The 16,149-nt window shown below is 37.8% G+C and overlaps 1 protein-coding gene across 3 annotated transcripts in view; it reads left to right on the top strand.

Annotated features, from left to right (window-relative positions):
- Nucleotides 1–15,943, top strand: part of LOC102106596 (N-acetylated-alpha-linked acidic dipeptidase 2) — a 37,427-nt gene extending 21,484 nt beyond the window's left edge. For all 3 annotated transcript variants that reach the window (XM_088052272.1, XM_088052271.1, XM_014249779.2), the window contains 8 exons: nucleotides 1,359–1,422; nucleotides 3,326–3,393; nucleotides 6,443–6,534; nucleotides 7,979–8,069; nucleotides 8,726–8,990; nucleotides 12,199–12,280; nucleotides 13,199–13,291; nucleotides 14,843–15,943. In XM_088052272.1, coding sequence (XP_087908398.1) covers nucleotides 1,359–1,422; nucleotides 3,326–3,393; nucleotides 6,443–6,534; nucleotides 7,979–8,069; nucleotides 8,726–8,990; nucleotides 12,199–12,280; nucleotides 13,199–13,291; nucleotides 14,843–15,029 — 942 coding nt within the window. In that variant the 3' untranslated portion in view covers nucleotides 15,030–15,943. The remainder of the gene's footprint in view (nucleotides 1–1,358; nucleotides 1,423–3,325; nucleotides 3,394–6,442; nucleotides 6,535–7,978; nucleotides 8,070–8,725; nucleotides 8,991–12,198; nucleotides 12,281–13,198; nucleotides 13,292–14,842) is intronic.
- The last annotated feature ends 206 nt before the right edge of the window (nucleotides 15,944–16,149 follow it).

Here is a 16,149-nt window from a genome sequence, read left to right as displayed (position 1 = left end):
TTCTCTTGAGCAAGTCATTAATAAATGAGGGAGTTTTCTTATGTTCTATTTGTTAAGTATTGCTACTGCTTTTCTGTAATGGGTTTTTTAATTTGCTATCTAGTAATCTATCGTTCAATATTTCATGAAATGGCAGGTGTATAAGGTTAGAAACTGTAAGCACAGTTCATATTTGAACATGTGTTTTAATATTTTTTCCTTGCTTCATCGTGGTGGTATGTATTACTACTCTTTTAGACCTAAATTAGATTCAGTTTCTCTACAGACATTCCTCACAGCTTACATTCCTCTTCTCTGCAGCTGTCAGATCTGTCATGTATTAAATCTCGAGGAAAATTAACCCACAATATCCACCATCTTCTGTGTAACAGAAAGAATTCAACTGTGGCAACATCCTTTTGCTACATAGATAATCTGCATTGCTCAGAAACAAAGGAATTCCTTTATGCTGCAAATATTATTTTGCAAATATGCAAAGCCCCATATAAGCAAGTACAGTCGTGCTCCCTCCCATCATATTCTTTTGCAGGATCTCCTCTCCAGTTTTTTTTTTTAAGGTGTCAATTTCACTATGTAGTTATCAATTACCAATTACATTTTGAGTTCACATGACTTACAAATTATTGGTTGGGTTATAAATTGAATGAATCAAGTAACAATTGCTAACCTAATTAAATCTGTCACAAAGCCAAAATCTTGTGAAATACTTACTGATTAGAATATCAATTCCAAACATAATTACCAGTTTGCAAAAAAACAAACAAGATGCCTGTATATATTTAGCACGAAAGCAATGCTTAGTGGACTCAAAATAGTCAGTCAGCTGCATTTTCGTACAGAAAATGTTTTGTTTCAGTGCTTTGACTTATTCCTTTTTGAAATGGAAGACTGTAGTTATGGCAGGAGTGCTTGGTTTATTAGTGTTAAAGTTGAATTCAGTGCTGGGAGCACCTATGAAAAGCTAGGGATTAACAGCATGGAAGAATTCTGGCTGACCTCACAGTCCCATGTTCAGAAAGTCCTGAAGTCCAGAGCTAAAATGCATGTAATAACCTTATTTTACTGTGTTACAATTCTATTCAATAGTTTTCTTGCTCCATGTTGCTCCTGTGTGATGCTGCAGGCAGCACCTATGTTTTGTGGATGTTTTCCACAACAAATTAAGTCCCAGAAAGGAGTAATGAATTCCACATGCCCAGATTATTTACCCATCCTCAAACAATATAATTAGCAAGGTACACAGTGGTAATTATTCTGACTGAGATCTTAAAGGTAATGATGTAAAAAGCAGTGCACTTGACATGCTCTTTACTAAATGCCACTAATAGGAAGTAAGAATTACAAATTTACATCCCTAGGAAAATGCCAAAATCCTTCAGGAACGGGCAGTCGCTTACATCAACACAGATTCTTCTATAGAAGGTGAGTCTTTTATTTTAAACCTTACCTGACTTTACAGGTGTAATTTTTATTAGTTCTCTATGAATTATTTACTGTGTGAAATGGGTATTGTGGTGTACAGAGTAAGTGTAGCAAATACGGAATTAAGTGGAGAGAGAGAACAATTGAAATTTTCATGTTGCTTTCTTTTGCAAATAGTGCCATCCATGAGCTGCAGTCCACATGTCTGAGTCCAGAATGTCTCCTCTGGAGGAGTTTATTTTTCTGTAGCATTCTGTATGTTAAACTGTCTCTTAACTGCATTAGCTTTAATTTACAATTGTAGTTTTAATAAATGACAATCTGCTCTTTGTTCTGGTCACAACTTCAGCTCCTTTCCCTGTGGAGTTATACTGTTTTGAGACAATAAATTATTACGATTGTAAGACCTCAGGCTTACACTTTGTGGGGGTGGGAGATGCTTTGGTACTTTAAGCCAGTGTGCTCACCTTTGTTGATTGCCAGGAGCAGGACTTTAAAAAAATGAGCACTGAAAAGTTTTTCACAAAAAAACCTTATCCACCATTATTCAATTTACTGTATCCTTCAGATTATGAGGAGAATACGTCATTCAGGAATGCTGCTTAGAAACTGGCCTTTTTTTTGAGAGGGCCCAACACTATGATCTATATAAAAAATTCTCTCTGAAATTATGCTGCTCTTTATTACAGAAAGACCTTTTTTTACTGTTTTCTGTTCTGAAATAATAATCAGAAGAGTCCTGTGAAGCTGCTCTGCATCATAACCTCAGTTATTCAGGGCATTACTCTTCCCATGTCAAATCCAACTTATCTGTGCTTCCTGTGTGTGAATAAAATGAGTATCTACAGGCATATTTAGGAACTCTTTTTATTCCTGTCAGCTAAAAATTTTGTCTGTCACAAAAGGATTGGAGAGAAAGAAAAGCCAAACCCAGTTTCTAAATGCTCAGTTGGAGCTGGGGAATAAGGAGGGTTAGAGCTGTTCTTTCATTTATGCTGCCTACATGCTGTGTAAAAAGTAGAGCAGAATTTCACGCCTAGAAAATCTCACGAATGAAATAATAGCTTTACAACTGCTTCATATTCTCACCATGGATTGTAACGCATATTTTTTAGTTGGTTTGCAGCCAGCATGCTGCTGCCTTAACAATTTTCTTCTAAATCTTGATTATTCAAACATGTCTCTTGCTTTATGCATTGAAGAAAACGTGAAAGCAAAACAACTGGAAAAGAAGTGTGTAATAAGGAAAAGAACATCATGTTCAGTGCACTGGTTTAAGTATCTTGGACATCTATCACCTGAGCATCCCCTGTGGACTCATAGCATCCATGTGCTCAGAAAATTATTTTGTTTATCATCATATGTTCTCCACAACACTTCTTTTACCACTTTTTGGACAGCAAATTATTTCTATTTATGCAATAGCAATTAGCAATGAAAAACTAATTTTAGCAATGAAAAGAAGCAAAGCAAGTCATTGTTTTGGGAATTTTTGTGGCTTTCATTTCCAGTTTTCACATACAGACTCTTTGGAAATATCATTAACATGATCTGGTATTTTTCCATCGTCTTACTTTTTGCCTTCTGTTCAACGAAAGCATTGGGAAGTGTGTGAGTGACAAGGGCTTGTAGCTAATGAGGGATAAGTAGGCATACTTTATAACTATGGGAAAGCTTAATTACATTACTGTGGATGTACTATAACCAATATATTACTGTCTTGTGGTGGCAGTAGCTTACAAAGTGAGACCATGCAGTCTATTTCTGTATATATTCTGAGGCAAGATCGAAATTCTTGCCTTAGTAAAAAAGTTTATCTAAGAAAGGAGTGCAGGGTTGCATTGAGAAGATAATGGCGCTAGTACATTGAGGGAAATTTTCCATGTCTCTGTTTTATTTTCAGGTAACTACACATTAAGAGTTGACTGTACCCCTCTTCTCTACAAACTGGTGTATAATCTGACAAAAGAGGTACACAATCAATCTGTTTTCTGGTTTTCTAAGAATAAACAAGACTCCAAGTTTATTTGATAAAATGGGACTATTGAATGGTATCAGATTTATTTTATTGCTGTGCTGGAAGAATCTTGATCCCACCAGAACTGATAGCAAAACTTCCCATCAGCAGTACACAGCCCATGCTCACAGTTCCTCAGTATTCCTAAAAGGATTGAAATGTGTCACATAAGTGGAATTTTATTTGCAATATAGAGTAAAAATAATAATAATCAAAGCAAGATGGTAAAACACTTGAGCAAGATCCATTCTCTGAAGTTATAAACATTGAAGGAAAATATTTTTGACAATGGCTAGCTATCTTTTTGTCTTTGTCTGTTCCCCTGAATCTCCTCCATATCTCACTAAGCCCTGAAATATGTGATAAATATTGAAGGATTAAAAAGGTTTTTTAAACAGGTCTGATGTATGGATTTACATTATTTCGAGTGGTCTAACCATGACTCTTTCACCTCTCAGGAGACATCATCATAAAGCTGAAAGGCTGTGATCCATTAAAATGTGGAATTTTATTTGCCATATGAGGAATTAACCAGATGAGGCACCTGTCATGAGCCATTGCCACCATCCTCAGATGAGGATTCATCTCAATTAAGAGAAGACAGCTCTGTCTGACTTAAGCAACATAGGCTCCCTGTAAAGGCATTGGGTAGAAACAGAGGCCTTTAGGATAAGATTCATTTGACCAAATGTGGTTGTCTACCTTTGTATGTACTGAAATCAAACTATTTCCCCCCCGATCTTAAGTGAATTCTGGTCACTTGGTCCAGTGTAAAAATCTGCCCTGTAATGGCACTTGGTAGGATGACTCCAGGTACCAATCTCCCATCCTGCTAGATGCATTCATCCCAAGTTACTTTCAAACACAGTACACTTTTACCACCTGAAATGCCATGGTTTAGATCTGGGGATTTTATCTATCCTATACCCATGATTTTCTTTTCTTTTATTTCTATGTTGTATTTTCCTATCAATTCTTTCAGTCTTAACCTTTCATCCTTGCAGAGAGAAGAAGCTGTGCTTTTCAAATATTGGCTCTGACACTTGGCACACTGAAGAGCATTCTCTTTTGTCTATAAAAATTTTTGTGTCCTTAGTCCTGCAGGGCCTTTGATAAAATAATTTGTCTGGAGTAAGCCACTAACTCAAGAAGACATTTTACTGCAAAAGATAAACAAAGTTACAAAAAAGTGCTCTGGAATAAAAAGAGTGCCTCTCTCTTGATCTTAACCATTCAGCTATTTCTGGTTTGAGTAGAAAACTTCCATTAAAGTACCATGCAAAGTACTTGAGACTGACTTGAAAAAATAAATGTCATATTCACTGTTAAAATAGCTAAAAACTATTTTAGCTTTCAACAGCAGAAGCATGATGTAAACAATAGAAAATCTGGCAGCCTTACCCCTGGTTATGCATGTCCAAAGGAAAGTTATTTCTATTAATGTTAAGGTGTCCAACATCCAGTTATCCAACATCCAAACATCTCTTTGCTCTTCATTTTTTTAGTGAGCCAGGTCTCAGAAAGAAGTGTAGTGCACACGTGAAGTGTTTTCTTTCAGAGAGTTCTGCATTTAAGTGTGGCCCAGCATAACATATGGGACATTTAGCTTTTTTGGCTCTGCTTTATTGACAGGGTTTACACATTTGCTCACCACCAAACAGTGTCTGCAATAGTTCAATTCCACTGTGATTATCACTTCTTTAAGTATAAATGCTTCTTCTGCATTTATACTTAAAGAACTCTTCATCTTCTCTTGAAGTAGCAGAAAGCTTATGCTGATCCTAGATTTGGATCTAAGTCAGGGCAAATATGTTTTACTGTGCTCTCAGTGTTGTATGAAAAAGCTGACCAATGTTTTTTACATGACCAGAGCTGTCAGAATAACATCTTTTCCAGAGCATAGAGTGTTTTTGCCTCCCATATGTCAGAGTTCAGCTTGCTCTTATTAATGTGCATTTTTCACTTTAGCCCTAGGACTTGACCAGAGTACCCTGAAAATGACAGCAGCCAAGCACTTATTTCACAAAGTTGTTGTTTTCCTGCTAGTTGCTGACAGAATCTCAGAGGTCAGAACTATTTGAAATTTCAATTTGGAGTCTGTATGTTTTTCAAGACCAAATTTAAGTCTCAACAATATGGAGGGAGCATGTAGGTGTCCATGAACATTTATGATTTGTATTTCAGAAAAAAATAATTCCAATCCACTGCACATCATAACAAATCTTATATTTAAAGGACCATGTCTATTAGAGGTTGTTTAAGTGTAGGTGGAGACCAGGGCTGAGGTCTTGACTTATTTCTACTCTGCCACAGATTTTCTAAGAGCTTTGGTCAACTGATTTTATGCTCTTTCATATATACTCTTCTTTGTTGGTATCATGATGGCAGCACTAATACCTTTTCCATCCTGGTTACAGAGCTTTTGGGGTTTTTTTGAGGCAAGGGTGAGACCTACATTCGTCCATACGGTGTCTTGCTCAACGATTCTCCAGGCTTGATTGATTCCCCTTGGAACTGCTATAATATGATTGGTTTGGACACTTCCTTCTAACACAATTCTTTTATACACTTCCCACAGAACAAGCAGTCAAATTTTAGGTTTAGCCTTGTTGAGAGACTATTGCTGCTATGCAGAGCAAACAGGCCTGTGGTTGTCATCTTCCCAAGCCTGCTGAAAGGAAAGCAGGTTCTGGTTTCTGGAGGAGCCCCATGGTATTATATATGCTGTTGTGTGTGTACATGCACATTCCCCCTGTAGCAGATGAGCTCCAGGTAGAATTCTTAAGCTTTTAACCTGTTCTTCCTACTGTCTGTGGTTGGTTCCAAGTGCCTGTGAGAAGCTTTCCTTGTTTGGGAATGCAGAAATGTGTGTAACAAATGTCAATATTCGCTTCCCTGCATGAGCAGCACTGCTGGTTAAGAACAGGGAGCTGCAAAGATCTCCTTTGATAATGAATCGAGTTAGAGGTACTTCTAATGAGATTAAAATGTTTTCCTCTCCAGATTTCAAGCCCTGATGAAGGTTATGAAAATAAATCTCTTTATGAGAGCTGGCTTGAGAAAGATCCCGCATCTGAAAATAATGCCTATCCCAGGTAAGTTGTTAATATGTTTGGGGTTTTTTACCCCAATATTTTAATCATATCATGGCTATTCATAAGAATTTTTTGAGATGTGCTATTTATGGCAGCAATACAAAACCTTTTAGCACAAGGTGACACTCCAGCAATATCTTTTAGTAAAATAAAATAAAATAAAATTTTATTATATTTATTTAATGGTGGTGACATTCCAGCAGTACAGTGAAACCTCACACTTTCTAAAGACCTTTTTATTAGTAGAAATGCAATTCAAAAGCATTCAAAAAAAAGCAGGGTGGGGAAAGAGTTCAAAACATAGTCATCTACTAGATGAGATAACATCAAAATTGTTAGGATAAGCAAACAGTTGAAAGAAGCTGCCAAGAGCAGTAATTAAAAAGTAGTAATTAAAAAACTTGAGATAATTATTCCTTGTTTATACAATGGGTGTAAATGTGTTACATTACAAATCTATATAAGGGTGTATTAAGACTTCATATTTGAAGGTATTAATACTCCAAAACGCTCTTTCTGCCTGTGACTCAGGCTAAATTTTATTCACAGTGTGACATTACTGACACAAGATAAACAGAACTGCCCCATTTTCTGATTTGATAAAAGTTTTCTGCATGTTTCTGGCCCTGCTAAGATGAGTTTCTGGATTCATTAGACTCACTGAGATTTCTTCCTTTTGAAAAAGCTGCTAGATCTGATCTTTCTTAGTTGATGCACATAATTCCTTGCAGAAATGTACACTAACTTCAGCTGGAACAGAAGAAATTTCGTGGGGTTTGTTTGTTGTTTTTGTTTTTTTGTTTTTTTTTAACTGAGAAACGCTAATTATTCACCAGGCCAGACAAATAAACCTAAAACTTAACTTCAAACGTAAATATTTGAAAACAGAATGCTACGTCTGTCTGCTGCGGTTTTCCTACCCCTGCCATGCCACAGCTCCCCATCAGATGGCAGCGGTGGCCCGCCTGTGCCGAGGGCCGCCCGTGCCTTTCGCAGTGGGAATTATTTATCGGCCTTGGATTCTCCTGCGCAATGTGCCAAGTACACAAACACATCTGTCTTTACACACACTGCTGCCCAATTCGTATTAGTTTGGAAATAGATGATTGATGTTTTAAGACGGCAGAGACATGTCTGGTACGATTTTATGGCTCCTGTGTATAAAGTGTTTGTTTGTATTTTTAATGTCATCGCTCCCATAATTAGGATTGCTACAATTAAAAGATCTTCCTAACAATATTGGATACTGAATCAGAGTGTTGGAATAATATCAGTTCAGTAATTAAGCTTGCCACTCATCTAGTCTTTGATCCTGCTAATGTCCCTGATGTGCCCTTCAGAAGAACTGACCTCAATTCCTCTGAAAAATCTGCATTTTGCATAAATTACTACCATAATGGTTCAATAAGTGCTCCAGCTAAGATGTTGTCTTTTCTACACGCAGAATAAATAAACTGGGGTCAGGCAGTGATTTTGAAGCTTACTTCCAGCGACTGGGAATTGCATCAGGCAGAGCTCGTTACACCAAGAATAGGGTAAGCCTGACAGTTTGCTTGAAGAAGTTTGATAGTGCTGAGCAGTCATCCTGTTAAAAGCACTCATTCATAATTAATAAAAAAAGCTTCAAACCATCGTTGACTGGTTTGTGTATCAGTGACATTCCTTAATTTAGCAAGAAGCCTAAATGTTTGGAGAATAAAACATGTTACAGTGATGTATATATTCTATAGGATGTCAAGTTCACGGAAAGGTATTTATAGAGTCTGATTGAAGTTGAATAGTTTGTTCCACCATGCTATTAATAGTTCTCTTAATATACAAATCTTCCATAGTTCAGAAACAGCTACACAAGGTAAAAAGGGGCTGTGATCAAGGACTTTTGCTAGCCAAACTCCAAACTGCTTTCGCTCTTGGAGAAGGCAACCTCTGCGCAATGGAACTGAAGGCAGGTCTGTGTGGGTAGAGAGAAGGAAGCCTGCTTACTTAATCCTGTGCAACAGTCCACAGATTCAGATTGGATTATTTTTTTAATGGGAACACAGAAAAATGAAGGATAATATATTGTGTTTTGTAGCTAATAGCTTTTTTGATTTGGAAACCATACAAAACATCAGAGTCATAAAGTGATCAGTACATCTTTTAACTGCAGTCAGAATACAGGGCATTGACAGATTTCCTTGCTCTTTTTCAGAAAGCAGACAAATTCAGCAGTTATCCTGTTTATCACACTGTGTATGAGACATTTGAGCTAGTGGAAAAATTTTACGACCCCACCTTCAAGAAACAGCTAACAATTGCCCAGTTACGAGGAAAACTGGTTCATGAACTGGCAGATTCCCAGGTCATTCCATTCGACTGCAGAGACTATGGAGAAGCCTTAAAAGGATACAGCAACAGAATTTATAAATTAGCAGAGAAGCACGAAGAGCAGCTGAAACTTTACAAAGTATCATTTGGTGAGTAACAGCCACAGGACTGTTTTTTAGGTGCATTAATTAGAATCGTGCAGAGACATGTCACCTCTGTCATAGCTCTGCAAATTAATTCCTTTCTTTCCTGTTTGAATTTTGCCATCACAGTAAAGAGCCTCTAATTTTTTTCTTTTTCTAACTACAACACAGTTTTAATGCATTATTGTTGATAAGAGTGTTGTAACAATTTTCATGCATATTATTAATTACAGAAATTATTACATTGCTCATGGGCAGTCAAGGACCTCAAATGTAGGACAAAGAGGTATCTCTTTGTGAAGTGAGCCTGCTACCCACTTCCTTGCTTAAAAAAAAGACAAGTCAAGAGTTTATGGTAACTGCTTGGAAATTGAGGGACATAGGTGTCCATTCCTCTTCATGCAAAACTTGATCTGACCCTGGAGAGCTTCACCATCTCCCTCAGTGCCTGACTGACATTTTTAAGCCACAGGATCACTTTTCCAGCATGAATACATCCATTTTCTGAGCACCTGAGCACATTACTCCAGAGCCCGTAAAACGGGTCTAAAGCAGCAGAGTGCTCTGGATCCCAAGCTGTGAGAGCTTCCACAGTCATTTTCTATCTCTCCCTTTTTTCTTCTTTTTTCCTTCCTGCCTTGATCACTCCTTGTGTTTCTGCACTAAGGAGATTTTTCAGTCAGTCCTAAGTCACTTGCTATCTGATGAACCCATGATTTGGAAATATAAACCACCTTTTGGAGATGTAGTCCTTGTTTGCGGTATGTGAAACATTGTAAGTAACTCAAATTGAACCCACATTTTTGGGAAATTAAAAATTACTTTTGAAATGTCATGTAATGGTTTAGGTGAAAAATTGTTGACTATTTTGAAAAGACACCCTTTTTTGTAAAAAGGTCTCTTGAGACAGAGGAAGCCTTGTGTGATAGATCATCTGGTCTGAGATTCTGTAAAACACAAAGAGTTATTTCAAAACGTTCTCGTGTTCACTGCAGCATGTCTTGTAAGATCAAATCTATTTTTTTTTTGTGGTAGTTGAACATTTATCAAAATATCTGTGAAATAATTTATTTTCATTGTTTTGAGTTTCTATTTTTAGATTAAAAGTTGCACAAACTACCTCCTGACCAATGCATCTATTCCCATACCTAGAATCTAAAAAAAATCTTCTATTTTCAGCTTTTTTTTTTATCACCCAAATAACACTGAAACCACTCCTTAATAACTTTATAAATGTGTAATTTTGACTATTTTTTTTACAAGGCATGTTTATCAATCTTATTATTTTCATGGCTCTTTTCTGATGCTTGATGAATCTTAAATTATTTCTTGAATGAAGCTACAATTTTTAATTTTTTATTTATTCTACTGCACCAGAGTACATTAAATAATATAGGGAGGTTTTACAATACTTTGAAAATTAAAGTTTATTCCACCTTTTATAGAATTGCTTCTTGACAACACTGAATGTCAGAAAAATTTTAAGTCTAAATCTTATAATTGTCCTTTAAAATAATAGGTTAAGGTTTTTATTTGCATTTGGGTTCACATTTTAGCTGTTCATCTGCAACAATGAAGGCTGGAACCTTTTTTTTTTTTTCATAAGATATGTGCTTGCAGTCATATGCTATCAGGAAATAATGTTTTCAAGTGCAGAAAAAAGAAATGCAATGTTTTCTAAAATAACCAATATTGACAGCACTGAATAGCTAGTGAACGTGAAGTTGGTACATATTTTTCAGATGATGATTTTTTTTTTTTTCCTCTCTTAAATCCCCTCCTACTGCTTCTGAAATATAATCTGCAGCTGCAGCATGGCCATGATGTCAGCAGGGCAGAACTCTGCCCCCTGGCAAACTTAGAGCTCTTGCCACAGGGTTATGTACAAGTGTGAATTCTCACCCTCACAAAGCGATGTGTCCCTCTGAGATGCAGTCTGTAAACAGCTTTCATACATAAAATCTGTGCATCCAACTGCATCAACTAAACAACAGTACTAAGACAAGAAGAAGCAAGTGCAGGCTCGTGATGAATAAATAAGTTTGCTAGAAATAGAAGAGCAAATGAGACTGAGGAACAGATTTCAATAGGCTGGGAACAGAAAGCCTGTCACGTGAAATTGGGTGATAAATCTATAAACAGTGAAGGGATAATAGTTGCCAACAGAAGACTGGATTTAGGAGATGATCTAATCATATGTCCAATCTTCCTGCACAATTGAAGAGAAGATACTCTGGTTTAGCCAAAGTTTTTTGAGACTTGTGGGCAAAATGTACAAGTTTTAAACTTTCCTTCTTTCTAATTGAGTTGAGTTTTGGTGGGGCCAGAAGTTAACCTCGGAACATCCACCTGTGATTTATTCTACAAAAATTACTTGCATAAATAGATACTTTTCCCAGGTCTGTATTAAATAGAGCCTTCCGCAAAAAAAATCATCACAGCTGCTACTGCCATTAAAAGGAATCCTGCTGCTTCTCTAACTAAGTTATTCCACATGTGTCAGACGTACTGGGATGGGACAGGGCAGGAAAAAGCAGCAGCCATTCCTGCTAGCCTGCCTGCACACAATCAAGCAAACCCCTGGGATCTGAGTGGCAGTGCTGCAGGACAGCACGGAGGGACGTGACAGAGACACCTCCCGTGCCGCAATTCCAGCGTGCAGCAAGCACAGCACTTGGCTGCTTTAATCTGCTGTGTCTGCCCCTGTGTGCCATGACAGCTGTGCCTTTTGTGCCTCACCTAGCACTGTTCAATGCATGTATCACACTCTCTTGTTGTGCTGTCAATGGGACATCTTTCTCCTAGAGCGAAATCCTGCTGTTCTTCCACAGCCTTCTGGAACAGCTGGTATTTCTGATGGAAGCCAGACCTTTTATACCTGAGCACTGCAGTGCATTTGTTAAACAGGAAACAGCAGAGCTCTCAGTTTGCAACGACAACCATTTTTTTGCTTGCACAGCAGAGGGAAGATGGATGGCTGTAAAAGCTTTACCAAGCACTCTGCTTTACTCTTGGTCTCATTTCAAAAGGTATTTGCTAGTAGTGCAGTTCTTTAAAGTCTGCACTAGGTAAACCAATCAATTATGTAAAGACAACAAAATTAATGCTATTATATCAGTAAAACAAATGTAGTTCTTCTCCCACTGGGCAACTGAAAGGTATATTTGGCTTAGTAAATACCATGAAGTTGTTCATGTAATCCTTCCATTCCTAGATCCTCTTTTTTCTGCTGTGATGAACTTCTCAAAGGCTGCTGCTGAATTTCACAGGAGACTCGAACAACTTGACAAAAAAGAGTAAGTCAGGAAAAAAAAAGTTTTATACATATGTATATGTATATATTTATGTCCTGGTTTGCCTTAGGTACCCAGAGTGGCAGTTCTTTATTTCTTCTACTACACAAGGATTCTCTCTGATTAGTGTAGAACAGAGCTCTGAACCCTGAGACAGGCAGTATCTTTTAAGATGAATTATCAGATACAAGAATGTTTCCTGTGATTGATAGTAGGAGCTGTACAGCTTATTACTAGTATCAGGTTGTCATTATAATTACTGTAATACATGGAAAGGCAGGTAGCAATGAAAGAGCTGGACTGAGATCTCTATCTAAACACCAACACTTGAGTGTTGTAGGTGATGCCTGAATTTGTACTTTCAGCACACTTCAGAGACAGAATATCTGAGATATCCCTATGATATTGGAAAGCCTAAGGCCCCTGCAGGACTCCTGTGCACTCTGAGTGCAGTGACTTCAGGCCACATATGGTACCAGTTGTGTTTAGGCAGCTGAATCCCGTCCTTACTATGTATAGCTTAGAACAAGACTATGGCTATTTGGCTTATGGGTGGCAACCAAAATTTATCTATCTTCATCTATGTAAATCTCAGTCTTCCTCTCCTCTCTGTTAAGTAGCATCTTTCCAGTGTCATTTAATACTAAGCAAGTAGCTGACACTCTCAGAAAGTTTCCTGCTTTATTTTGCATAGTGTGAAATGTTGTTTTCTAACAGAAATGTCAATTCATTAAAACAACATGGATTCAGCATCTCCATTTGCAAAACTACTTCTTTTTTTTTGTGAACTGTAGACCACACTTGTCTTTTTATTTTTCTGTCAAAAAAAAAGAAAAAAAGAGAAGAAAAGTACTTTAAATGAAACTGGAAGTCATGTTTCTTCCCTGCTGTGCAACATTTCTCTGTCTCCCTCTCATGCAGTTCAGTTGCCGTGCGCATCATTAATGATCAGCTGATGTTGATAGAAAGAGCTTTCACTGATCCTCTGGGCTTGCCAGGAAGGAAGTTTTACAGGTGAGGCTAAAAGTTTCTTTACCTGCTGTCTAAGGCACTCTGGATTTAGAGTTCAACACATTGCTTTAAGTACAATCCAGTGAGTAGTGAATTTTGTTTATAAACCTTAGGGAGAACTCCTTGGCTACATCAGTCTTGTGGAGCCAAATTCCTCCATTTTAGCTCTCTTTTTATCAGCTGTGGTTAAGCAACAACACCATTACACTCTGACTTTTACTTGTAGATATCTAGTACTACTGCTGTTACAACTTGCACTTGTGATTGTCTACAAAGTGAGGATTGAGTGGAGAATAAATGAACTATATTGAAAAAAAAAGGTGAAAAGAGGGTAGAGTAAAAGGGAGACAACAATGAGAACAGATGTGTAGTGAGGGTGAGTTGAAGAGAGAAGCTGAGAAGGGAGAGCCTGGAGAGAATCTGGAGAGGGAATGACCTTTCAGCACAAGATAAAGGCCTGTGATCTGTGCTACAGAGCACCATCTGTCCCAGCTTTGGCTGCTTCTATAGGTGCTCCGAAAAGCTTAAACCACAAACTACTATATCCTTTCTAGAAACCCAGTGCTTTTATCAGGAACACCTGACAAGAAGCTGGCTTTCAGTGTCAGGGGTGTGAGTACCTCATTTTGCTCTCAGTATCCCCCTTTTCCTATCAACTGGATATATCTGACTCGCTGATAGATGGTCTTCATGCCATGCCAGAAGTCTTTCAGGCAGGTGGAACTGGGAATCACACGTCCATCCTCCTAGGATAAACTGTCATTCACTCTTTGAGAAGAATGAAGTAATTTCTTTCTAGAAAATTTCTTGTTGGGTGTTGGGTGTCATTTGGAGCTGTCTGGGTTTTTTTTATTATTAGTTCTTACTTGCTTGCACTGATTAATGTAATTTTAATATTTCTTTTCATTTGGGAGGACTCTTTCACATGGTGTAAATGTGCTTTGATGCTTCATAGTTAAAATCAGTTTAAGAGCAGATTTGCAGCTATTCCTTATTTAGGAAAAAAAACTATACCAAAACATAAGATTGATATTTTGTGCAGTTCTGATCCAATATGATCACTTCTTTTCTGGAGACTTCATGTTTTTCTCAAGAATTCACCCACAGATTTGTTTCCCCTTCTTTTAAATTCCTTTCCCAGGTAAGTAATCTGCTGACCATCATGCAGCTACTTAGTTGTTTTTGAGGTTCCTATTCCATTTCTCACCACACACCTATAACTAGTTTTACTCCCCATTCCAGATTGTAAAATTACTTTGACAGGTTTTTTGAGCTCCCATTTTCAAAAGGTGTAAAATGATTTTGTTCCTAGTTAGGCAAATGTGTCATCTCTTCCCAAGGAGAAGGCCACCTGACCTAAATTTGTGCCCTTTCCAATAGCTTTTGCTCTTGGGACAGTTCCTGTTCTTTTAAAGACCAATTTCCTGTGTATTTAGTAAGTTCTGATCTTCCTGGAATTCACAGCTGCTTTATGTAGCACACATAGAGTGAACACACACCCCATTAATAGTTTCCTTTCTTTAGGATAATTGCCTTTTTCTTCTTTTCCCACAGACATGTCATCTTTGCTCCAAGCAGCCACAACAAGTATGCAGGAGAATCCTTCCCAGGAATCTATGATGCCATGTTTGATATTGAAAGCAAAGCTGATCAACACGAAGCCTGGGAAGAAGTGAAGAGGCAGATTTCCATTGCAGCCTTCACTGTGCAGGCAGCAGCAGAAACACTGAAAGTAGCATAAGATGATGGCTTTGGAAACTCACATAGCGGAGTGTGGCATGCAGAGTTGTCAGGCTGTCACAGAAGCCCAGTGTCCCTTATTGCCTGCCCCACCTGAGGCTCCAGCCCCCCAAACCACATGGTAGGTGAGCAGCTCTGTGTGTCAGAGAACTCCCGAGCTAGGACTTGCTGCATCTCTGGTACTGACAGAACTGTAGCTTTATGAACAGCTATGGATGGAAGAAAATTTGGTTGTGGGGAGAAGTGGGAAGTGGTGAAGCAGGAACTTCAACTAGAATTTTCTGGGAGATCTGCCAACTTTGAGGACCCAATGTTTTGGATGTACAATTACAAAAACAATTATTTGCCAAGCTACTTGCAAATTTTGTTCATAGCAGTGATCAACAGGACACCTTTTGAGAGAAAAAATACTCAGCCTGTCCATTTTTCTTGTTCTAATAGAAGACACCAAAGGCATCCCCGCACTTCAGAATCTATTCTGCAGGAGCGGTGAATGCCCTTTACATTTGCTTTCTTTTCTTAAAAAAAAATAAAAAACTGACTTTCCTATTGACTCCCAAAGCATTATTGTCCTTTCTTGATGATCAAGGAAAACAGCCGCTTATATGCAGAAATCCAAAAGCTCAAAGTTCTCAGTTGAGTGCATGTCCATCCCTCTGAAAGTCACTATGCATCTCCTTCCTTTATTTCCACTTTGGAAAATAAAGATTTTGGGGTGTAACCAAAAGCTGACCTCCATGCTCTTTTTGGCAGTTCCTCTAGTTCCAAACCCATGGCAGCTTTTGTTCCTATTTTTTCCTGGGCAATCTTTTTCATATTTTTTCCATCTGAAGGAGCTGGAGGATATTGTTAATAGTAACAAGCATGGGGCTTGAGATAATCTCTTCATGTAAGACCTGAAAAAAATTTTCCACCAGGAGCTGATTTTACAAAGATGAACTGAAATGCATAAGAAGGCCAGTTGTACACAACTATTTAATTTGTATAAAAAGAGAAAAAAAAATATCTTGCTTCATTTGCCTTTTATATTTCTCATCTACATGCTTTAAAACTAATAAAACCAGAAGAATTTTAGTGAATCATGTTCCATCTTGTGGGAACTGACACTGATTTCTCTTCTT

Source organism: Pseudopodoces humilis, chromosome 2 (genome assembly GCF_049639895.1).
Source record: "Pseudopodoces humilis isolate 2021_Gansu_Grassland_sample_001 chromosome 2, ASM4963989v1, whole genome shotgun sequence".
Lineage (NCBI taxonomy): Eukaryota > Metazoa > Chordata > Aves > Passeriformes > Paridae > Pseudopodoces > Pseudopodoces humilis.
This window is presented reverse-complemented; position numbering and strand designations above follow the sequence as displayed.